General features: G+C 37.8%; 1 protein-coding gene across 1 annotated transcript; it reads right to left on the bottom strand.

Moving 5' to 3' along the window:
• Positions 1-4,582: 4,582 nt before the first annotated feature.
• OVCH2 (ovochymase 2) lies at positions 4,583-23,113 on the bottom strand. Its single transcript, XM_074149200.1, has 21 exons — positions 23,023-23,113; positions 20,561-20,670; positions 19,799-19,890; positions 18,454-18,626; positions 17,387-17,482; positions 16,855-17,006; positions 15,983-16,178; positions 14,451-14,474; positions 12,994-13,084; positions 12,757-12,890; positions 12,201-12,341; positions 11,101-11,231; positions 10,612-10,705; positions 9,667-9,798; positions 9,183-9,263; positions 8,342-8,528; positions 6,744-6,813; positions 5,954-6,149; positions 5,522-5,673; positions 5,022-5,190; positions 4,583-4,605 (listed from the first exon to the last, which is right to left on the bottom strand). Exons 1-21 carry the CDS (start codon positions 23,111-23,113, stop codon positions 4,583-4,585), a joined length of 2,535 nt encoding a protein of 844 aa, XP_074005301.1.
• Positions 23,114-24,609: the final 1,496 nt, after the last annotated feature.

The raw sequence follows: 24,609 nt of genomic DNA, 5'->3' as shown, positions 1-24,609 counted from the left end.
CTTGGCTTTGCGTCTGTGACTTTCTCTGCAGACAGCATGCACAGTCCACAGTCTGTGTTGCAAAATACTGGCAAATAAACAATTAACTAAGGAAACGCAAGGCAGTTTCAGCTTAGTGTGACTGGGGGAATGGAAATTATTTCCTAATTTCTGCCTTATCCCCTGGGCCAAAATTTTACTTTTTCACAAGCAGCACTAATGATTTAGTATCTGTGGACTTTAATTTGCTTTAAATTGCTTTAAAATGAAAAACCAAAACCACAATACCAAAACCACAAAAGAGACTAAGCATCAATATTCTATCTACAGAGTGTAGGACTGGAGCACACAGTTTGGGGGACACACAAAAATCAATGAAAAGAAAATACAAGTCTCTGAAGCCCATGCCATGAGGTTCAGAATAATTTATCTAAAATAAAAGCATGACCATATCACACAGACACGTCTTTGTCAGGAGGAAGAAAATAAACTGATCAAACCTATGGGGAAGGAAGGAATGCCAGGAATAGTGTCAGTGTGCCAAGCTGTAGACAGTGAAAAAAGAAGACAATAAATCTGATTTATTAGTTTTTGGAATGCTTCTATTTTATTTGACTTGTAAAAAGACTGAAAGAAAAATACATTCAGTCTCCTATGCTACAGAAGTACTGACTATGGAAGACCAGAGAATTAATACCCCACCGCACTCTTTTTTAATTTTTTGTTAACGTTAGCTTTCCTCCCCTGATTTCGAAAGCAGGGAACCACTACCAAAATATAACTCAACACTCTATTATTATGCAAGCTGATGAAAACAGAGAGAGGCTCAGAGCTACATATTACAGCTCTGTTCCTGAAGTAAATAAACTCCTTGCATCAGTGCCACACGGAGCCACTATCCTCAAGAGTATTGTAACCAAGCCCAGGACCTCCAGGCAGAATGACCCATTCTCCATGATTAAAGCAGCTACATCCTCCCACTGAGATGCTATGACTTCTTATTTTGTGACAATATGGTAATGGTACAGCTTGCAGCTTTTGTGTATTTTGCTTTCATCCACAATCTACTGTATATCCTTGTGGCAAAAGGCTCGAAACTCAAGGAGAATAAAGCAGAACAAAAATTAATAGCAACAAGAAAAATCGAGCTCTTTCAGAATTTATCCTGAAGGATAAATAGGAACAAGTGAAGGATAAATAGCATTTTTTTATTTTTTTTTTAATTTTCAAGACAGGACCTTCTGTCTACTATGACTAATAATTGCACAGCTATGCAATTACCAGTGGTTCTCCGAATTGCACTACTGATAGGAAGCATTAATTTCCCTCAAGAATAAGACTCTTCCTTGCCTTTAGTAAGAGAAAGGCAAGTAAGGGGTTTTGTAGAGCTTGAGAAACATTTAGGCTTATTTCTTGTTTTCTGTAATTCTCCTTCAATTTTTGCTGATTATTTTCTTTTCTTTTGAGCCAAAGGCAGGAGTTTGGTCTATATAAAACTTTTTTTTTCTTCCAAAGTACCAAGCCTAATTCTTTCCTCTTGTTAACTTGTCGTACACAACCGTAACATCCACAGTTTCTCTGGCATTACTTCTCAATTCACTCTTTTGAAAGCATGCAAAGAGCCTTCAGATGAAGAAGTAACAGTCTTCCTGTGCATCCAAAACATGACAGTAAATGGATTCCTAAATGAGAAAAAAACCTGCCCTTGTGCCACTTATCCTCAAAAAGTACAAAGGGGAAAAGGCTAGGGGAAAAGAGAAGAAAACTGAGAAGACCACGTAAGAATACGGTTCCACGGTACTACCTAAATACTATGATTGTCAGATTTTTTGGGGCAGACTCACTCTGGAGAGAGTCAGGAAATACAGGGCATGCATACCTCCAGGCAGAATACATCTAAGGAAGGATATGATGCTGCTGTGCTATCGCTCCTCTGGCTTCATCCAGGAGGTCATGGGAGCACAAGCAACCAAGAACAGTACAGTGCAGTAAGCCATCATGATGTCCTAAGCTAGAACAGGAGGAGCTGGCAAGGTAAAAGAATTATGAAGCAAGAATTTACAGACATTATGCCACAGAGTCAGAGATCAACAATGTTTTTAACATCTTTTGTCAGGTTATATAGCCAGAACCCAGATTTAGACCACGGTTGCTTCCTTTTACATACTATTGCCAGATATGATTTAACAATGGCTATATACTTTCTATTTTCCGATTAGGATTTCCCCTTTCCAACAAAAACTACAAAAATGCTCTAATAACCACTCCTGCAAAGGTTATCTAGGTGCATCATTGGCAATGTGGTTGGACCCCCAGAATGCATGCCCATGCACACACACAGAGCAGGACTACAATTTCAGAGCTAAGAAGGAAGACTTCTAGTCAAAGATGCTCATGTTAACCAAAGGTCAGAACAAGATATTTTTGGACGTAGATATTTATTCTAAATATTTAGCACATTGCCACTGAACAATGTAATTTCAACTTCATTTGCTTCCATATAATGTTACAAACAAGATATTTTTACTTACATGCCAACAGAAGAAGGTTTATATCCAGATTTTAAGCACGCAGGGAACCTGAGCCTACCTCAGTAATCAGGTAGGCTACTAGTATCCTACCTTTTGACTGTAGGGTTCAGGAAAGCCTCATAATAACTGTTAAGAATTAAAGTGGACTTCATACAAATTTTTTAAAAACTAATTCCATTGCATGAACTCCATTGAAAGTAAATTTTTATTTTTTTAAAATCTGATTTCATTTGCATCACAAACCAGTTCACATTATTGCTAAAAGATACTATCAGCTTACAATAGAATAAAAAGATATAACAAAGGCAAAACTAGACTACTTGTAAAACCATACTAGGAGAAATACAAAGGTCAACATCATGCAGTTAAGCAAAAATCAAATCAAATACAAATAACTGAAGATAGCATTCCTACTATATGAAAGGAATTTTTAAAGCAATATAAATTTATTGGCATATAACCACTGCATTCAATAGGGCTAGCAGAGCTGATACCAGCTGTAGTTCTCCCCCAACCTTTTAATCTTTATGAACACACCCACTTGATATCCTTCTATTAGATTAATAGGCAGATAAAAATGTTACAGGTATTTTAACTCATCTTGTTCCTGTTAAGCAAAACAGAATAGCAACCAAGGGATAAGACACATCTGCTCCCAGCATATTTAAACCAAAATAATTAGCTAATAGCAAGTTCTACCATAGCTGAATATTATCAGACTTCCATAATGAAAAATTGCAAAGTATATTTTCCCTCCATTTCTCTCCGAAGACCTGTTCAAAAAGCTTGTCAAAGATAGAACAAGCATAGTCTATCAATAATATAATACAGCTGTACCTTACACTTAATCTGAATTTGTCCGTAGTCCTTCCACCATAAAGTACTTTCATAGTTTCACAGAAAGTTCATGCTCCACATTATTTTGTGGGCTTTTGCCTGAAACTTTACAGTGAAGAGAAGAAACTGTTGAAAAATGTTTACAGTATTCATTTGGGAATAAAGGTAGACAGATTTTTTTTTTTCCCCGGCAACAGAATAAAATTGTATCTTTAAAATAAATTCTAAACTAGTGTCTTCAAAAAGGTAGAGTTACTGGCACAAAATGCATATATGGGAAACATGTCTCTCAAGATTTTTTCCATTAATATCATTTAAAAAAAAAGAGATCTCTTACTTCTTTTGTAGTTATTTTCCAGACCATTGAGTCAAAGAAGGATTATACTTGTGTTACCTATTGTACTATCACACTGATGTAGCTTCTAAACAGTAAGACTGTGCACAGAACAGTCTGCCAAGCTAACAGGAGCCTGTCATCATGATCTCTTGTGTAAGCAGCCATTTTGACATAAACCTATGCATAAACCTATGCAAACTGCTATTCGCAAGTAAATGTGCTCAGTTTGCAGTGTGTGGATTACACAGTACATTTTAAATTATATGTATAGATTAATTAGGACAGCTGTCAGTTCTTGCATGGTGCCAAAGGCCCTTGGCCTGTAACACTTGTCTTTTCAAACATTTCTGTTTAAACAACATGCAATTTGTTAAAACAGGAACTGTATTAAAAATACCCTTTTACCAGCAACTGGATTGATTCATATCACTAATGACTAGACAATGTTCTGATCCTCAGTCCTGCACTACTCCTGCCACTGCCTAGGTCCTCACATTGCCGGAGAAAACACTCTTATTGACCTTAATGGAAGGATGACTGACTGCCCCTTCAGTTGTTTTACACAGGCACTTATTTCATCTAATTTCTGCAGTATTTTTATGCTTTCCAGTACTACATTCAAGGATATGCTTGGTTTATGGTGGATTACTTTCCCTCTCTTTCCTTCTAAATTAACAAAATGTCAGAAGCCTGCAAGTAATCTGTTCCAAGCACACCTGTAAAGCCAAAGTCTCAATTCAGGTAAATCAAACGTAAATTCACCAGGATAAGTATCAGCTACTTTGGAACCTGGTCACCGATCATGAACTAACACACTCTCACCAAATTTTGTTTTCAATGAGATTTGTGCTTTGGAAGTGTTTTACAATGTGGTCCATCAGAACTGCTCTTTTGATGATCACACCATGAAAATGGGGAGATCTACAAAAACAAGAAAAATAAAACAGGGTAAACTTTGCAAAGATCATCAACAAAGGCAAGCTGTAAACTTGTTGAAGTGGACTCAGCTGTCACCATGTGTCAGTTCATGCCTCCCTACCTCCTCCCAACCCTGAGAAATGTAGCAGCAAAGCAGCAGTAAGGAAAACACACTCATCAACATGAGAAATGCAATAGAGAAGGCAATAATAGTACATCCAGAAGAAATAAGATTTTCAGAAGTACTACTGATTTAGATTTGTCTGTTTCTGGGCATTCAGCTACGAGTATTTTAAATGGCCAAGATTGCAGGAAGTGCTGGACACCCAAATATAAAAATGGCACCCTAGAAAAAGACCTTGAATTAAGCATCTAGCAATCAAAAAGAGGATTCATTTAATTGTTTTCTTGATACATACCACTACTATTAATACTCTGCTTGATCCAGTCAACAAAAACACCAACATTTGTGTATATTCCTGGGTAGCTCTTCCTTCCACATCCCAAGCCCCAGCTAGTGATTCCATGAAGGGTGTAAAAACCCGAGTTATCTTCTGAAGGACAAACTAATGGGCCACCAGAATCACCCTGCACAAGGACAAAGAAATCTTGTTATGAGCTAACATCACTCCTTATGTTTTTAAAATACCAGTTCAGCTACAAGAGGTCCCAGCTGCTCAGGCATTTGGAGGTTTCTGTTTTTAAAAGGCAGAGAAAGAAATAACCTTTGTTCAAGGGAAACATCCATTTTTGTAATACAAGTAATTAAAATCCTACCATTAAGGAGTCTTTCACAGTAAATCACTTACAGCCTGTTTGCAAGAAAACAGCTCTTAGTGAGGTTTTAACACTCCCCTTTTCAGAACCCATCTGGCCATACCCCAAGTGTCAGAAGGTAAAGGTGATGTGCATAACTTACTGTGCATGAGTCCTTGCCTTCTTCCAGAGGAAATCCAGCACAGATCATCCGCTGGGTCACTCTACTGGGAAGATTTACGTAATAGCTCTGACACATGTCAAGCACCAAGATGGGGACTTCCAGCTGATGCAGTTTTTTCCCCTTTTCTCTGTCTTGAAGTAAAAGACATCTCAGAAACTAGTAGAGGCATTAGTTAGCCTTCAGAAAGAAGCTTTACTCTTCCCCTTTTCAAATGGTCTCAATCTAAATTATCTGATTTCTTTCCTCCCACCCATTTCCCTGCATGTCTAGCTGAGCTTACAAAAGTGAAAACTTAACACATCTGTTCTCCAGGAACTAATGTACAGACAGAATGAATGTTACAACATAGAACATAGTATTTAAAACACGGCTACATCATGCGCTACCTTCAAAATGGCAAGGACCACATACCTTCTTCATGTGCACCCCATCCCGTGACAACACACACCCTTGAGGGCTGGACCGTCTCCTCCCGGGCAGGAAGGCACACTGGGCGCACGTAGTGGTTGAATTCCAAGGGCTCGGCCAGTTGTAGTAAGGCAATATCAGAGTCCATAGTAGTCTTGTTAAATCTTGGATGTATAATATACTGCTTTACTGACCTTTTCTAGGAAAGCAAAGACATTGACATTTTCTGAATGACAAGGGAATTTAAGTCTTTAAGTAACTTTTGTTTTACAAATTTTCAGGCCATATGAAAGATGCTTTAAGAGGAGGAAACATTAAAAGCAGCTACTGAAGTTAGCAGGTTTCTTATATTAACAAGTCAAAATCATGCCAGTTGGACATGGATCAGGGAATATGCAGAAAACTCCATCTAGCAAGTGCAGCAAGAGGGTTTTGGAAGAACACTTGTCCAGTCTGAGCAAAGTGGAAAGTTGTGCCTCAATTATTTCTGTCTTGGTAATACTCACTGGGGAATTTAGAGGCAATACACTCCCCACTCACACCTCCTCCAGAATGCTGAGCTTTGGAGCTCATTACTGGTGAAGGCACAGGTCTGTGTTGACACAATTTCTCTGAGAGTGACACAAAAGGTGTTGTGTAAACACAGATTAAGGTCCGCATGCAGGCTGTTAGATTGTTGCATCATGAACAATTTGGGAGATGTATTTACATTAAAAACTATTTTGCAAGATTGATTTATATTTTACTGTTAAGCAGAACTTATAGCTGCTCAATAGCAGCTGTCTTATAGCACCTGTCTGTATTCTTGCTCTGTAAGATGATGAAGCCCTGTTACCACCATCCATAAGTCTCTGTATAGTTCCCTAAAAAAAAGAAAAAGAAAATAAATAAGTACATTCTCAGGCTGGTATAGCAGCACTCTTGAAACGTGTGAATCTTAAAACTTCCCCCACCGAAAGTATATTAGATACTAGGGCCCTACGTACTCCTAGGCTGACAGCTTCTGAGGCCCTTAGTCCCAAACAAATCTTTGGAAATCTTCCCATTGTCTTCTAGGGAGCATGAAATAGTCGCATGATGAGGCAAGTAGGATCTCTCAAACACAGAGCAAACTGAGAGAAAGCTCACTTTTATAAGGAATGAGGGTGACTGATGCAGAACACAAGGTCTGCATGGTCCTCATCATCCAGAGACAGTGCTGGTCCCCACCTTCTTAATGAAAAAATGGGTGACCTCTAAAACTTTACTATCAAATGACATAAAGAAATGCAACAGAAACATTTCATTTCACCCTTTGGTTTTTTAACCAAACCCTCTCAACTGCCTGAAAACCTGTCATAAATCCCTGATGAAATTAGTCATGTAGAGTCATTAAGCCACATACGCAAATTCTAATGTGATAGCAATGTACAATAGAGAATTCCTCCTAAATATGGCTCTTAAAGCAGTATGTTCAACACAGTACAAAAATGCTCCTGACATAAAATTTTTGCAAACTATTATTTAGAAATCTAGAAGCCAAAGTCCAAAATCCAAAGCAGCACTTGCATTTCAGATTCTTAGTTTTGTGGGGGTAGGGAAGAGAATCAAAGAAATGGATAATATAGATCATAGATCTAGAGATGCCTAAGGATCTTTGGCACTGGGGGCTTGTGAAAGCTTACCCTCATTTTCAAGTAATTGCAACTTTATTTGAAAACAGACCAGAATACCTAATTATCAGCAATCCTGGGAGGACTTTTAAAAAATATTTTCATGTCCCAATGTATGTGAATTTCAATTTAATGTGCTTGTGATTAATTTGAACATCAAAACAAGTAGCACCCAGCCTAAGAGATGAATAAACAAATTGCATTTTAGAAAGTATTTTAAAGAGTCCAGAAGTCACACAGAATATTCTTTTGTCTCCTCTCAATAAAGACAGAAATATTTCCATGTAATCTGATTTAACAGATTGATAGGCTCTTAATAAGGGAATGGCATCAGCCCTGTGCACAAAAGCCTCCTGTACATCCTCCAAAATCTACACAAATTCAGGATTTTTTTTATTTTTTTTTTTTTTTTGGATAGGTTGATTCCACCTGGATGAAAACATGCTCTGTAAATGACCCAAACACAAAGAAGTTGCCTAAGAGTAACTGATGGATGACAAGGGACTTAGTTTCTTGTCTTCTCTTCTGAAAACTGATCTGAATGAAAACCAAGCCTATAGAAGCAGGCTGCTTCCTTAGTAGCCAATCTAATCCTAGTACATGTGTGTGGAACAAAAGAATCCTGTGCCAGTGTGAGATGCAAGTAGGTGGTAATCAAAACCGTGCCAGCCGCCCTGGGCAGAACCACACCATTCAATTATAGATGTTCCCAGGGAAGGGTTCATCCCAGTGTACTTACTTAGAATTAAAGCAGTGGGCAGCTGTGACAACCCATTCTTTGGCAAGAACTGCTCCTCCACAGATATGTTCATCTGAAATTTGTACACTGACCTGCCAAGGCCATGAGTATGGTACAGCTTCTTCACCTCCAATTATCCTACTGAAGATGAACCTGGGCTGATTTGAAGGCATTCCACAAATATCATCTGAAACAGAAAGCACTGATGACTCAAAAAGTCTTTAGAGGTTAAGATTTGGAGTAGCAAAGAACAGCCCATTTAAGAGCTACCCCACAACTTCTCAGGCTTCCCCCCTCCCTTTGTTTGCTAAATCTTTCAATTTCTCTCATTATAAAGGATCCAAACGTTTAGAGATAACATGAGGAGATGCATCTTAGCAAAAACAGAGCTTCAGCAAGATGAGATCAACTGCTTACCTTCAAAGGTTTTCGCCTCAAACCTACAATGAATATGGACTCACCTTGCTCTCCATAAAATACTGGAAGGGAAAAGGAAAGTTCTAAAATGCTGTTTGTTATTTTCAGCAATCCTGTACTCTTTGCAATTATTTTTGCCGAAGCAAGAAGGTTTAAACTGACATATAAACTGAAATAATGTAATTGCATTGCTGTAAATGACTTAAAAAGATGAAGGAAACAAAAAAAATTAGTTTCTGCTATTCTAAAGCTAAAGCATAGAAGTGTTACTATTCATCTTTTTATTTCCTCAAAATATCTTAATGAAAAATTCTGGGACAACTCCGACTGCATCCATTAAGTACATGGAGAAAATACCATTTAAATTATAGTCCAAAAGGTACTCCTTATTCCCATGAAGAAAATATAACTCAGGTTGGCTTACCTGTTGTAACCTGTATTTCTTCTTCAGTTATATCCATATCTTTAAATTGTTCTTCACTAGTTGAAGCCAAACTATCTAAATCTAGCAAATTAAAATAGGAAATGTGTTAGCAGGCATATCAATTGAATGATAATTTTATTACAAAATCACTTTTATTTCCTTTATTACAATAGGATAAGGTAGAATAGTAGAAGGAATAGATTTTTACAGAAGGGATCTGTGCTATTACATCTTCACGTGGTTGTAAAGTGCTATTTAAAATGCACTAAAATACTCTTATACAAAACAAAACTCTGAGATTTTGGGGAGATTCACTGTTTCTCTTTACCCACTCAATAGGCCCTTGGTTTAAAGCCTCAATAGATTCACAATGCAGTTTTCGCACTGAAACAATTTATTAGATGAGAATCTCCTAGAGCACAAGAACTCTGAAGAGCCCTTCATGCTGCCCCAAAGAGGCAGTCTCCCAAGTTACCTCTATTACCTTTTACATGAACAAAAGAGATTGTAGCTCTGAATCCTCCAAAGGTCTCTGTTTCATCAGAGTGAAAGACAATCAGCATCACAGCAGAAGAGCTTAGAACAGGTGCTGGTAGGGCAAATCCGCAAGACTTGGCTAAAGAGGAGAAAGAAAAGGTTCACTGCGTTTAACTTGTACTTTTTCATCCTTATCTCTTTCAAAAGCTAGTACCCAATATTCTGTGTATTCCAGCTCTCACACAGCAGGGTAAAAAATAACTATGCACAAGAGAAGAGATAAGCAGACTGAAGCTGAAGGACTGATCTATTATTGCTGTCAGTCTGTCTTTGTTCAGTAATCATCTCAGAAGAGCAAAGCGACCATTGCATTATTTCACAAGACACTGTTGCAGCACCCATCCTCGTAGGTTGCCATTACACATAGAACACACTGTAAACTTCATTTCCCCTTGTTAGTGTTTCAGCTAATCTTCAGCTAATCTAAGCACCAGTACCAAGCAAGTGCTAAAATCAGTTGTCTGGGACAGGTCTCCCTCTCATTCAATGTAAGCCACGGGAATCTCCAGCAAGGTGGCAAGAATTTCATGGATGCTCATCTGAAGAACAACTGGACTGTGAAAAGGTGATCTCTTGGGTGCTTGCTGTGTCTCATCATTAATATAAAACCGAATTATTGTGTCCTGCCCTTTTCTTCATTTACATGAATTCAGAACTGCATTTCATACAGAAATTAAATATACAAAACTGTTCTGTTCAATGTGGCTTTGCCTCTCTAAGTGGAACAGAAGCAGCAATACCTGCAAGTATTTTTCAAGGTACTGAAACTAGTACCTATAAAATCACCTGAGACTCTAGTGGTGAACTCAATTTTAGACTGTAAAACAGGGCTAGTGAAAGTCATAGAAGAAATAGGTCATCCCCAAAATATGTCAAAAATCAAAAACCAAACCAATTTCCTCCTCTTTTCTAACATCTTCATAAACAGTCACGGCATCATAAGAGCAATCTTCACTCTCTTCCACTTCAAAAGACTGGTATGTAAGCTTTAAATAAAAAATGAAAAAATGAATATTGTTGTTAAATTCACACAGAAAAAATTCAAAGATCCATAATAGGGTCTTCAGTATTCTCAATGATTCTTTAGGGTTTGGTTTCTGTGACATTCAGACCTCTCACAGGTGATACATAACATATTACATTTGCTAGAGGAATCTGTAATGATAAATTTAAACCAGAAAATACTATTTTACTATAACCTAAAGGAGAATTCAGAACCTCTCAGGGCTTTTGGGATGGAAAGTGATTTCTCTTAACTGCATCCAGCAGCATTATTCAAGCTTATGTTACTTGATCATGCTTGTCCTTAGCTGCATAATTTCATGTTAACTCAATGGTGCCCACTTCCATTCTGTAGGCACTAGGAGGGCTCATATTATACCTTGATTACATGATCCTCCGGCGCACAAATAATCCATTGACAGTCTGCCATGTTGCTGTAGTGCTCTGGATAGTGCATACTTTGTAACACTCCTTCTTCAAAAAGGACAGCTAATGACTCACAGCCGGAATCTGGAAATCCAGGAAAACAAAAATGGAGGCACTGTGATTTCCTATTAAATCATTCACATACACACACACAAAAAAAAGTTAAGTCCAGAAAAGCTCTTGTGATGTTTTCACACAGCTGAGAAAGAGAACAGGACAAAAGCAGCAAGCCAAATCCTTCTGTTTGAAAAAGATGCAAAGACAATTTTTAATCTGTTCCCAGGCAGAAAAGCAATTCAAACCATGACGATAGCATTCCCCTTTGGCTACAGGCAGTGCACTGCAGGCACAGGTACCTGTGTGGGGTGATCAAAGAGCAGGACTCGGGCATGTCAGAACATCTGCCAACTTTCTTTGGACATAAAAGAGAGAGAACGTCTTCCTGATGGGTTATGCAGTGGCAAAGCCCCTCAGAGGGGATTCCTCCCTACACTCTGCCCTTACACTTTGCAAAGGAAAGGAACTAGCGGGAAAAGCTGCAGAAACAGGAACAACAGGTGTCTGTCTGTAACTGGATTGTCCAGACACAGCAGATGGCCCGTGGGTGGCTCCCTAGGGATGGTGAACCACTCTGCACAGCAAAACTGGAAAAATTCTCCACGAATCTTAGCTTTAGCTGCCTCCCTCAGGGCTGCTCCAGGAATGTATGCTTAGCACTAGCAAAGCAGCTTTCATCTGGAAATTCTGCTCGTTTATTTTATTAATTGACTTTTAAAACATTCCAGAAGTAAGGAAGGAAATGAGATCCTATATAAAGTGGATGAGAGAAGAGGCAAAGTTAAAGGAGGGCTTCTCTCAGCAGCATCTATCCTATCTCTTTGGCATCCCAGTTTCTCCACAATGTCACAAGGCAGCCTAACCACGCTTACCTTGTTCATAACACCATCCACATATAAATATCATAGGAGCTTCCTCCAATTTATTTTCTCCTGAAAATTTTTTCAGGTCACCACCCAAGAATGCAGACAGGTATGTTACTAGACTTAGACTTACCAGGAAGAATATCTGATGTAAGAGCTTTGTAGGTCATGGAAAAACCAGTTCCATAATCCTTGTTGTCAGAAACAAATTTCAGCCTTATACTATTGGAGCCAACCAAAATAGGTAATGGAAGATCTCCTCCACAGAATTTCCCTGAAATATAATATTAGGCAATAATCACTGTTTAAAGTCTTCAATCACTTGAGAAAACTTGCATGTACCATTTTTAGCACTTAGCTATAAAAATTTTAGGATTACAAGGAAATTGCCTATTCATTCCTCTACATTCCCTATTAATCCATTAGCCCAAATAAATGCACACCACTAAAAATTGAAAATCCTTGACACCAGAAAGTTGTATACTGACACAGTTCCCTACCAGGCATTTTCTATTTTTACTCCTTCCACACTCTTCATCTTTTATTTTAGATCATATGTCACAATGTATTCATCATGAAAATGTAAGTAAAACATAATCAAATGCAATGTCCTCATTGGGTGTACTTGCCATTGGAACGAAAGAGCACACTGACAGATTATTTCAAAGAATAAGGGTATAGCAACTCACCAACAAGTCTATCGTCTTTTGAATAGACTGATAAAGAATCATAGTCACAGAATGTTTCTGGCTCTATATCAAAGCGGGAAAACCGAAGCAATATATAATTCCCTTCTGGTACAAATAGAGTCCATACACACAATCTGGAATAACAAATTAGTTCCCATTCACAAAACTGCAACAAAACCCCAACTACAGTGGTATGGGGAACAGCTTCTGGAGAAAGATTGCATTTCATCTACTTACTGGTGGTTTTGATAGAACTGTTTGGGACTTCCAGGAAAATGTAACTCTCCTTCACTGTCAGGGAGTTTGCCATCCTGAATGCTACAAAATGCTGCATTGTAGAGTTAAAACAAAATAGAAGGAATCAGGTTTGACATGTATGTGATCATCTGTTCCACCAAAAAGCTCAAACATCTAGAGAATACTGTTTCTGCTGGCAAAATGATGCTGGGTCTTCTCTCTCTTATTTGGAACTGTGGTAAGCCAATTTTAAAACATGTAATTTGGGAGCAAAAATGAAGAACTGCAAACACACTATCATATTTTATTGTACAAATGGCCGTGCTTGCTTTTTACCTTAAAGAAACTATTTGTTAAATGAGGATTTCAGTATAAATATTTTTCAGGGAGGAAAAACGCATACCTCAGGACGTAAGAAAAGTGTTCATTGCAGCCATTTGTAATAATGTCCTTAGTTATGCTATAGCAGGAGACTTTTGCAACAGTACAATATAGTATTAAAGACACTTAAATAGAAGAAGCAGAAGCTTTCCTCTCCAGATAAGTGTCGCTAGAAACAAAATTACTTACAAAAATTGTCTCCTTTTGCCTTTCCTTCTCCTTGCAAGATAAGCCAGCAAGAAATTTATCAACAACTATGTATATGAAAACAAATTCAAGGAGTCAGGTACTTATAAGATTATCTTACCTGAAGTGTCCTAGGAAAAACAGTAAAAAATTTCAAAAATACACAAACAGCACTTAAATACCCAATTCTCACTGGCAACAGCAAGTCTGTGCAAACTGGCCATGTGCTGGTTTATCATCTGAGAAATCTCACTCTAGATTACTAAAATTAAAATTTTAAGATCTACTTCACAAGGTTCAGTTCTAGTATCTTTATGTGAACTTGTACCTAGATGAACAGAGTGCCTAACAAGAACATAAACATGGCAGAATCAAAGTAAGACTTCAATTTTATAACATGTCACATCCCAGGTTGGGTTTCACGGTGTGGTTTTTTTTCACATTTTATTCATAGAAATAGACATCAGACAAGTAGATAGATTCCTCATAGCCTGTGCAAAAGTTCTACTAATTTACCTCATACTTTCTATTTAGAATCTATATTTTTATATAGAACCAGCTTCACTTACTAGATTTCATGCATTGCTTGAGGTTCTGTTCTACATTTTTCCCATTAATTTTATTTGCATTTCAATAAAAATATGGTTTTATATATGTAGCTGTCTTAAGGAAAATTCCTTTTTGAAGTCACTAGTACATAAGTACAACCCTACATAAGTAATTTTTTTTTTACAGAACCAGGAGGAAAAAAGTATATATTTAAAGCATACATTTAAAAGTGCTTTGATGAGTCAAGCTACTTCACATTTCATTTCTTCCTTCATAAATTATATATCAGACTTTTTATACTCTAAACCAGATAGAAGATACTGAAAAAATCCTGTACTCACCAGTGGAGCTTTTCATTTTCAGATCTAATAAAGAAGGGATAGGGAAAGGGGGTGGAAAAAAGAAGAATAAATTACTGTAGTTTCATATTCACAATGTAGGCTTCATTTTTATATGTGTGAAATGGTAATTTTATACAGCTAGCACTGAGGCAAATTCAAATGCTTCTTGGGGACATAATGCCTACATAAACTAGGCTTGGAAGTAAACTAAAATTGCAAGTTTAGGCAATGCTGACTTTGGAATAAACAATTCTGGAGTAGCCACTTCTAGAATGAATCATACATTGATAGGCCACTGCTCAGCCTGTGAGCAGCACAGTACTCTCTACATACTTCTTAAGTAAATACTATACATTTCAGGTAAGGGTAGGGGAATCCAACTGCTAGCGTCATGTCAGGGACACAGAGACAGTAACCCTGACAGCAGTTACAGTTAAGATCTTTTGCACCAGTGTAAGAGTATAAAAGAGTGAGCAAGCAAAACCTAGTGCAATGCAACTTAAAATTGTGTTTTCACTTTACTTACCATATCGCTTGTTCTGTTCACTTAGAGCCAACACCCTTTAATTATTACAATTGCGAATCATATTTTTTCCTGATAATAAAATGGACCGAGTAAATTTTTAATAAAAAGACCCTGTCTCTCTTTTTTTTTTACTTTTTGTTTATAAATTGAAAACCAAAATATTTTTCAGAAGCTAAGCCATTTTCATTTTTCTTCAGCATTATGAGGGTTTCTTTTTTCAATCACCAGTTGAAGTTGGTTTCTAATGGGAAAGTTTTATTTTTTTCCCTTGCGTTTTTTTTGTTTTCATTGACTAGCAAAACCTCTTAAACACCCCTCCTCAGTTTTTCAGTTCTCTTTGTAAGTTTTGACACCATCTCCAATACTTTTAAACAAAAAAAAACCCAAACCAGAAGAAAATATTAATTCAGTTTCTTCATGTTCTGAGTTTACCCCTGGACAGACTGTCATTTATATCTCCAGCTCCATGAATTTGGAAGTGATGGATAATTTTCATGCTGTTCCCCTGTACAGAGGGCACATGCAGGCTTTTGAGCAGAGTAAGTAAAAACAATTCTGAGAGCATGACTTTTCCCCATGTAGTCAAATGTCTGATCCATCACTTTTTAGCTGAGAAAAATGACAAGTGACTTCAAAAAGGTACATATAGAATTTCAGATAATTTCAACCAGTGAATTTCCACTTAAAAACAAAAACACCAGGCTAACAGGCTAGCTGGATAAAAGGACCATTCTTAAAGTTAAAAAAAAAATTCTCTATACACACACATATAGTCCGAGTAGGAGGCAAAGTGGAAGAGAAGCAAACATTTACAATGCTCTCGATTCGTTTTTGGCAACTGCCAATCAGTAGCATATACTTAAAGGCATTGTGAAATGCTGTAGTGCTTTGCCAGGAAAAATGGGGAAAATATAAGTGCTATACCTTGAAAAAATTAAATGAAATATTATTATGAGACAGAAGAGCTGTGAAAAGTGAGGGACACATTACTGTGGAGACTCAATACCAGCACCCATGTTCTCTTGAATCCAGGAAAGCACTGCACTGAGGTCTGTGAATATTCCTGGAGATCCTCTGTTGTAATGTTTCTTCTTCTCATTATTTATCCAGCCACGAGCACATCCCATGCCCCAGGAGATCACACCAGCAAGAGTCCAGGCACCATGCTTGCGTCGGCACAAAAGAGGGCCTCCTGAGTCTCCCTTTAAAACACAAGCAAAAGCCCACAACCCACAGCTTACAAAAGTTGGTGCATGCCACTGGGCAAGCCTCAGAGAGTACATTGAGTTTTCTTTTATGCTGTACTAATAAACATGCAACACAGGGAATAGCAATTGAAAAAAAAAAAAAAACTACGGAGAAAGACTCTTTTTTATTGTGTTTAGTCAGGATTGCCAAGAGGGGGAGAGAGAGACTAAGTCCTTGATGGGTCCAGACCTGTTGTGTTTTAGCATGTAAAAAGGAGTGAGGAGTTTGTGTTTTTTTACCCCCATGACAACGAACAATCACTTAACCTTTATCTCACTTACTTTTCTTCCTGTAATCCAAGGCAAGACTCTGTACTTTCCACCTTAGGACCTTAGCAACATTAACTAATTAACCTATCAAGTGTTCAGAAGTTAAGAAGCCCAAAGCATTATAGCACGGGATACATTGCCAAACTCCTCTCAGGAACCTGTCATAGAACTTACACAATAATTAAGATGGAATCATGTAATTAAGTGCATCAACCCATACAGAACCTTTGAAAGAATTCACATATCAAAATAAATACACTCCAAATATTGCATTTTACGGTGTATTTATTCATTTAGGCACACAGAGCCTTGAGCTTCTGAGAGACATTTGTGAGTACACAAGGCCCTCTGCTGAGCTGACCTGACAGGCATCTTTTCCTCCATCTGGAAATCCAGCACACATTACAGTGTCACCTTGAATGGGTTTCTTTAAAGTTGATAGTGCTCTTGAACATTCCTTACTGTTTAGGATTGGTAGATTGACTTCGTATAAGACCTGAGGGAGTAATCCATCTGAAACACAAAAATTCTTTGTAAGAAATGCTGAAAGGTGAACTTAATGTCACTGGTAATACACCAAAAAAAATTTTGAAAAGTTGTAAACTTGCTCCAAGTTATCTTACGGTTACATAAACATCCAATTTTGTGTATATAAGCAGTTTTACTTGAATAAATTTCAAAATGTTTCAAAATAGAAATACAGGTCTATATATTTTGAGGTAATTCACAGGTAGGCATAGAAGCTAGAAAAAAATCTCATTTTGAGATTAGAGTTCTTATGACCAGCTGATGTTTTTTTTTTTCCGGTCTATGGCCTATTCTATCAAGTTCATAGCTTCAGAAATAAGACAACAAGAAACCTGAATGTCAAAGAACAATTCCAGGTGACTTACTTTCATTTAAACGGCCCCAACCACAAGCAGTGCAGATATATCCTGCTTCAAATTTTTCACCTGGGTCAGGAAGACATGCTGGCAAAACTGATGAACCTGCCACACACATACATGAATTTCATTGGTAAGTATTTGAAAGAACAACAACAAAAAGCTTTCTTTCTCAGCTAGCTTTTTTAAAACTAAAGAATATTGTTATTTTTGTGACATCTGAAAAATTAGTCTGGCATTTGACAATTTATCTGTGCCTCCACTTCATAGTGTTTTGGAATGGAAAAAGAAAGCAAGGAGCACCACAAGCTTCAGCCCAGGCCTTGCTGTTCAGGTTAAATGTAGCCTCTACCATGATCCAAACTTCCGTCAGAAAAAGTAGCTGTTCATCTTTGTGGTGGCAAAGAAAGAAAACCTAGCGATGCAAGCTGGAGCCTTTGGAAGAGCAAAGTGTCAGGTAGACTCTCTTATGCATCTTCCATCGTAAAACTGATGTGAAGTAACCAAAGTTAGTGTCAGCTGAGAAATGGCTGGCTCACAGACTGGGAAACAGCAACAGCTGTCCTCTCCTTCCCTTCCCCTTCCAGCCCCGAGAAGGACCACTCTGCCACGACTGAAGATAATCCCAAGCTCCTGTATGCAGAGAGGGGAAAGAGGACGAATAGCAGAGGGGGTGTAAGGTGGGAAGACAGTACTGTGGTACTCTGTGAGCTCTGGTCTGCCTTTGACTGGCTTTACTGTTCACCAGGGGCAAAAATCTCCACCTACACCTTAGATAAAAAAAATAAACCTACCTATTTGGTCAGATTTTACTCTCCTGTATACAAAAAGAAATAAGTTTTTTCTTCAAGGGAGTATTAAATCTGAAGAAGACCATTTAATTCAACTGATACATTTTTCAGACTTGCCTCCAGTATTTCAAATATTTCAGTTGCAAAACACTGGAGATTTTTAGTGGTATAATCTGACAGCTGGGTAATGGGTTTAAACTGAGTTTCGAGACTTTTCACAGTATCTGGGAGAACAAAGGCCTTACCTTCCCCACTGAAAAAGATCACAGATAACTATGGCCTTACTGAAGTTGAAGGCTCCATCTAGCTTCAGAAGGGCAATGTCATAGTTCATCGGCCTTCTGGAGTCAAAGTTGGGATGCTTAATGACATATTTAACAGGGAGTGTCTGCTCGCCATTCTCCCTGATCCTTAAATCGTGCTCTCCTGCAGTGACACTCAAGTACTGGAGTATGTTGCTGTACAATAGAAAAATAAAAGTTCAGCTACTGAATCCTCAAAATGAAAGGAAAAAATACAGTTGTTTTTAAGCAGAAAAGTTATTACTACTGATACCCAGTACCTTTCATCTTCAGATTTATTTAATACATACAGCTAGCAAGAGTCTAGCTCTAGGCATACTCATGCCCTGCAGTATAAATTAGGAGATAAAAAGGACTGAGAAGAAAGATCATTTAACTATACTCCTGGCTGTGGTTTGGTGGCCCACTAAGGAACCAGGTGCTCTTACTATGTTTAAAAATGTTCAGTCACACTGCTTTTTGAAGGAGGTGGGAAGATTTGGACATAGGAAAGTACAGAAAAAATAAGACTACTTCTCTGGCATTCTCAGTTTATACCTTAGAAACATAGTGAATTCTGTCTCCCAGTGCCAGATCAGATGTGTAGCAGGGAAACACAGAAGCAATCATTATAAACTTTTTATTACACCTCAAATTTATTCACCAGACGTGAAGAATTACTTTTGTGTCCAGAGACTTTATGCTGATTTAGATATTGCCTGTCCTTCTGTAGTTAATTTAACTCTGCAGTTATTGGCTAATTTGACCAAGATGTAATCACATACAATGCCACATACAGATGAAATTTATAATTCCAGGTGACCCATTAGTACAAAGACTCAGTGTTAATTATAAAGGAAGTAGAACCTCAGTGAAACCAACACAGAATTGGGATTGAAACCTTCCATACAACATTCACAGACCCTTTTATTTTTGGGAGGGTTTGTTAGTACTAAGGCTGGACATCATCAGCATGCAAGAGGTCAGTACTCTACCATTCACCATATAATCACATATACTCTGCCTGTTGTTACTGCTAAAAAAAAAATTGCTGTCACCTGCTAATTATAGTTAGGTGCAGATTTTTTACCTACACTTACAAAAATCAGCCTCCACCAATCCCTGTGAGATTATTTTATTCTTAATTATTTTTGAGATGCTCAAAAGTTTTGGATTTTTTCCCTTTCTGTCACAAACACAGAAACTATACAAATTGGAATGGAAAAAATACAAATTAAAGGGCAGCATCTGTAAGTAATAGCCACAAAAAGATGCTATAGCGCAGACATGCTTTTATAATCAATGTTTTTCTGCACCTGCAGCCTGCTCCTGAAATATCACATCCATACCTGTCCAAGAGGCAGTGAGCTGCCGTGACCACCCACTGAGCAGAAACAATGGTGCCTCCGCAGAAATGCTGTTGCCTTCGTTTCAAGGAAACCTGCATCATATAAAGAAGTTATTTCAAAGAAAGAAAATCTGCTCTGATTGCTTTTGAGGAAGAAAGGAGAGACTACATGCAGGCATGGTCTGAAGATCCACACAGCTGTAGTACATGCTGTACTTCAAGCAAACACACTTTTACGGCATTCTTGCAGTCCTTGAGTCTAAGAGATCCTAAACCTTGCTCTTCCCCTCAGCTGTGGCTTGGCACCTGGATAAAAGCAACATACGTACAATAAATGCCAAGCCACTGAGGCACTCGGCACACTGTAAAGGTTACTAGTTACTTCTGAATTTTTCCTTTGCTGGTCACTTGGAGCACTGCAAATTCATGATGCCTGACAATAGTCAGGGGCTGGAGGTGGTGTCCTTCGGTGCCCTATTTTCGAGCAGTTTCACCAATGCCTCTTTACAATAGACCGATATACAGATGCTCTTTTAGAAATAATGACAAAAAAATAATAAATGGAAAGCAAGGTTTATCAGGGAGCAAGACAGATTCCGTGTCCTCTCTGCCTGCTTCAGTGCTGTTCATAAAAGCAGGGTGGAGCTCAACAATACACCAGAAGTGTCAGCAAGCACAAAGTATACCTGCTCTCTTCTTTTGTGATTTCTAGGAAAAGTCAGGACTTTGTTCTGAAGATAAAATCACATTTGCTTGTGCAAACCTGCCATGGATGTGAGCCTTGTTTCACCTGGTTTCCCCCAACAATCCGAGTGAAAAGGTTAAGGTAACTCCATGGTTTTCTCTCTTGAATTTGCTGCCCGCACTTAGGATCTGAGAAGTAAAAGGGGAAAAAGGAGGAAGGGTTTAGTCTGGATTTAAGTTTTTCTACTCTTTTGTAACACAGAATTGGAAGGTCTGGCTTGGCACAGAGGTCAGTGCAGTCTCTCTGCCACAAAAGGAACCACATTTTATAGTTCCTAACACAAACTACCCAGACTAAGGCTAAATTGGGCTAAGAAAAGGGCAATGTAATTTATTTAGCAGAAGTTCTCAAAATAAGCACTTTTTTGTTCAATTGTATCACAGGTATTAAATTTTGCCTCCCATGAGCAAATGTCTGTGTGTGTATATATATATAATAATGTTCTCACTAGGTCCATGCTTACTTAAACTTTCTGAATGTCAACATTCTCTTCCAAGCAAGTTTTGGAATTATTTTGGGACCAAACCACTGTTTCACTATCACTTTCAGAAATCTCTTTACACCCAGCATTTGTACTTAAAATATTTTGGACAAATGGGGTCAAAATGCACAACGTACAGAACCTGATGACCAACAGCAGTTTGATGTTGGTCAACATCAGATGTTCTGAATTTCTCCAGAACATCTACTACTGGGCCAACTTTGTTTCTTCTTAACTCATTATTATTATCATCATCTACTATGGCTAAGTGAAGCTGATAATATTTATGTATTTGTAAAGAAGTATATTTATAGAAACAAATATTTGTGGTGATAATGACTGATTTGGTAGTGTTTTTAGAAAAACAGAAGCAAAGCAACCAGTTCTGCCAAGCAGCACATTCTAACAGAGGAATTCTTTGTAGTGCACTTCTCAAACCCAACAGTGGCCACAATTTTATTTTTTCTTAAAGCTGTATGAAAACTCATTGAAGCCAAGCACATCTTTAAGACATTTTGCTACAAATTCTGTTAAACACCACATTGGGAAAAATTTAGCATCCATCCACTTTGTTGTTTTGGCAGATAGGTGGTTGAGTCAAAGGATGGAGGACTAATGCTTATATACACTGTCTGGAAAATGTAGAATCCTCCAAGCTATAAAAAACAGCTTACAACACCTACAAAAAGGGTTTTGCAATTATCCTCAGGATTAGCATGGGTGATGCAAGTGATTACAGTGTCACAATAATGCTGACACAATGGCTACTTACTTTTAAATAAAAAAAGCTTTATATAGAAATGATCCAGTTCATTTATCTGATTTTTTTTTCATTCTTGCCTAATTCTCTCTGCACCCACCTTTTTCCCATCTGCAAAGATCCAGTGAGGAAAGGGGAAAGAGGAAACAGAGACAAAATTTAAAAAACACCCAGGATTTAGGTTTTACCAAGGGGAATTTGGTACTAGGGAAATGGGCAAAAACAAATCTAAAAAAAAAAAAAAAAATCAGATTCGTAAACTAAATCTTTCCTTTTTTCTTTCAGCATTGAGTAAATCAGTTCTCCTAATATAAGTAAGATTAGTTTAAGTTTCAAGTTAATATTTGTATTAATATTATGTGTAAGCCCAGGAGATTCCTGACTGCTTTACAGGCTGCTTCAGGACCAGTGTCATTCACTGGTCCAACAAGAGATTTCTATACAAGAGATTTCTGTACAAACTGCATCACATCCATTTGCCTGGCAGGACGCTGAAGTAAGAGAATACCATTCTACAGAACACTACGCTTTGGACTGCTTAAGTGACAACTTATTATGATGATTTAGATGCCACACCTGTTTTGATAGCCAAAATAGGTTTTTAAAATGAAAACGAGCGATTTGCAGAATTTAGGAAATCAAGCTGTAAATTTCCCCTTTTTACTACTGCAAATTTAAAATGGAAGCAAAATGGTTGTGCAAATAGTCAAGATCTGACTTCCATTGCAGTTCACTATAAATTAGTAAATCTTCATGAAGGGAAGATGAACAATTGCAATCATTAATTGTACCAAAAAAAGAATAGTCCGAATTTTAAAATAACGGAAGAGAGGGCTCACTATATTTTGTTTGCAGCCTGTGGGTAACATGCTAAACGAAGACCTTCATTAACACTACAAATCTAAGAGTATTTAATTTTATTTATTTAATTATAAATCATCTTCATTTAATGTTATTCATTCTGAATCAAGAAATCAGGCAAAAGTTTCATAAGAATTACTCATTAAAAAAGAACTTGCAGTTACAGACTTGGATTAGAACTTGGTAAAGAATGAAAACTAGACCAATTATGCTAATGCTACCTTCTGTCTAAGTCTACGAGATCTTAGGGTCAAAACCTTAAGGGGTGAAACTAGTGCAGCTTCTTTATTTCAGCACTGACTCCCATGCTTGTCACTAAGAACAAATCCGTTAGTACTTAACAAACTGTTAAAGCTAGATGTGAAATTGTCATCCTACCTTTCTGAAGGGCAGATGGTACAGCACGAAACTCTGCAATACAAACTATCCCCATCAGGAGTAACTGCAGCTTACTGAGGGCAACGCGCATCTTGGGGTGCTAAACGTCTGAGTGAAAACAAAGAGAGTATTTATAGGGAAAAAGCAGCCCAAACACTATACTGTAGAACAGCAACTAATTGAAGTTACTCATTAATCCAGACATAAAGCACTTACCTGCACAAATAAGTTTTCCAAATTTAATGGAGCATGATCCTTTTATATGCCATTACTTAAGTCTTTGCTGTAAAATACTGGCTAAAATCCTCCCTAAAACTATTTTTTTCAGGCAAAATGACAAAATGAAGCTACTAGTACATGCTTTGCTAGAAACACTTACCCAGACTGATCTACACATCAAGTAGAACACACATGAACAGAATGTCAACTGCTGTTTGCCCTTGCAATTTCTATAGCTCTTGAAGAGGCAATGCTTTATATTTCCTGCACACTTTATATTTAGCCAATTTCACAGACCAGAGAAACATACCAGAAGTTTATAATTTTGTTGGCAGCATGCTCAGTGTCATATGAGACAAAGATAACTCTCTGCATCAAGGCGTCATTTTTTTCAGAAAAGCAGTGTTTACAGCCCATTTTTAAAAAGCAACTAAGGAGGACAGGGCTCGGCTTTTAAAAATGTTTCCAGTATTGCTGCCATCAGCAGTGCCAGTTCCGCGTCACTTCTATGGCTAAGCTCCACTTTTAATAGCAATTTAAGTGCAAGTCTCTTAGAAGGCGATTCAAATCCTAAATAAGGAACAACATCAGCAGCTAAATTAAGAGATTTCACAAAACAGAAAGCTTATCAGCTCATTTCAGATTTATGACAGAGTGGCAACACTTACTGTGCAGCAGCCAAAGAGGTCAGAAAGAAAAAGCATAGAAGGGCACGTTCTGTACAACCTGCTCCTTGTCTGGGATGACAAAACAGAAGTGCAGGGTTTCTTGTTCTACTATTCTTTGTTCTCCTATTTTGCTCCCTCTTTATCTTTCTCCTGAAGCTGTTATCTTTGCCCTGTGTGCAGACAGAGGCACTAATGACTTTGCCTGTTTCCCCTACTGGATAGTTGCTAGCACTCCAAAGACTCACAGCTTTGGAAGGCAGCCCCACCAGCATCACTCCTCAAAGAAAGGCAAAGGTCAAACCTTACGACTTGATCTCCATCCATGCATGTGCTCCAAATCTCAATGCAGGGCTGGCCTCATGTCCTGTTAGCATCCTGTACCTTTGCAGTAAGACAAATCAAAGCCAATAAATCAACAAGTGTCCAAAATGACCGTGTGCTTGAAATCTAGGCCTGATTCATGTTTTAGCAGGTAAAGCCAGTCCCTAGCCCCAAAATAATGGTACTAATTGATGCTAGTCAGTCTGGGCTGTCTTCTTTTGCTGTGCATTTAATTTACAAGCATTTTATACCCCAAAGTATGCTTGATGCTGTAGAAATACATATAGTTGCTTCTTCCTCTGAGATTACTAAAAAAATAAACACTCACACATACAAATAAGTTTAAGACCAAGATAAAGCAAAGAATATAGATAATATT

This window comes from Numenius arquata, chromosome 6 (genome assembly GCF_964106895.1).
Source record: "Numenius arquata chromosome 6, bNumArq3.hap1.1, whole genome shotgun sequence".
Taxonomy (NCBI): domain Eukaryota; kingdom Metazoa; phylum Chordata; class Aves; order Charadriiformes; family Scolopacidae; genus Numenius; species Numenius arquata.
This window is presented reverse-complemented; position numbering and strand designations above follow the sequence as displayed.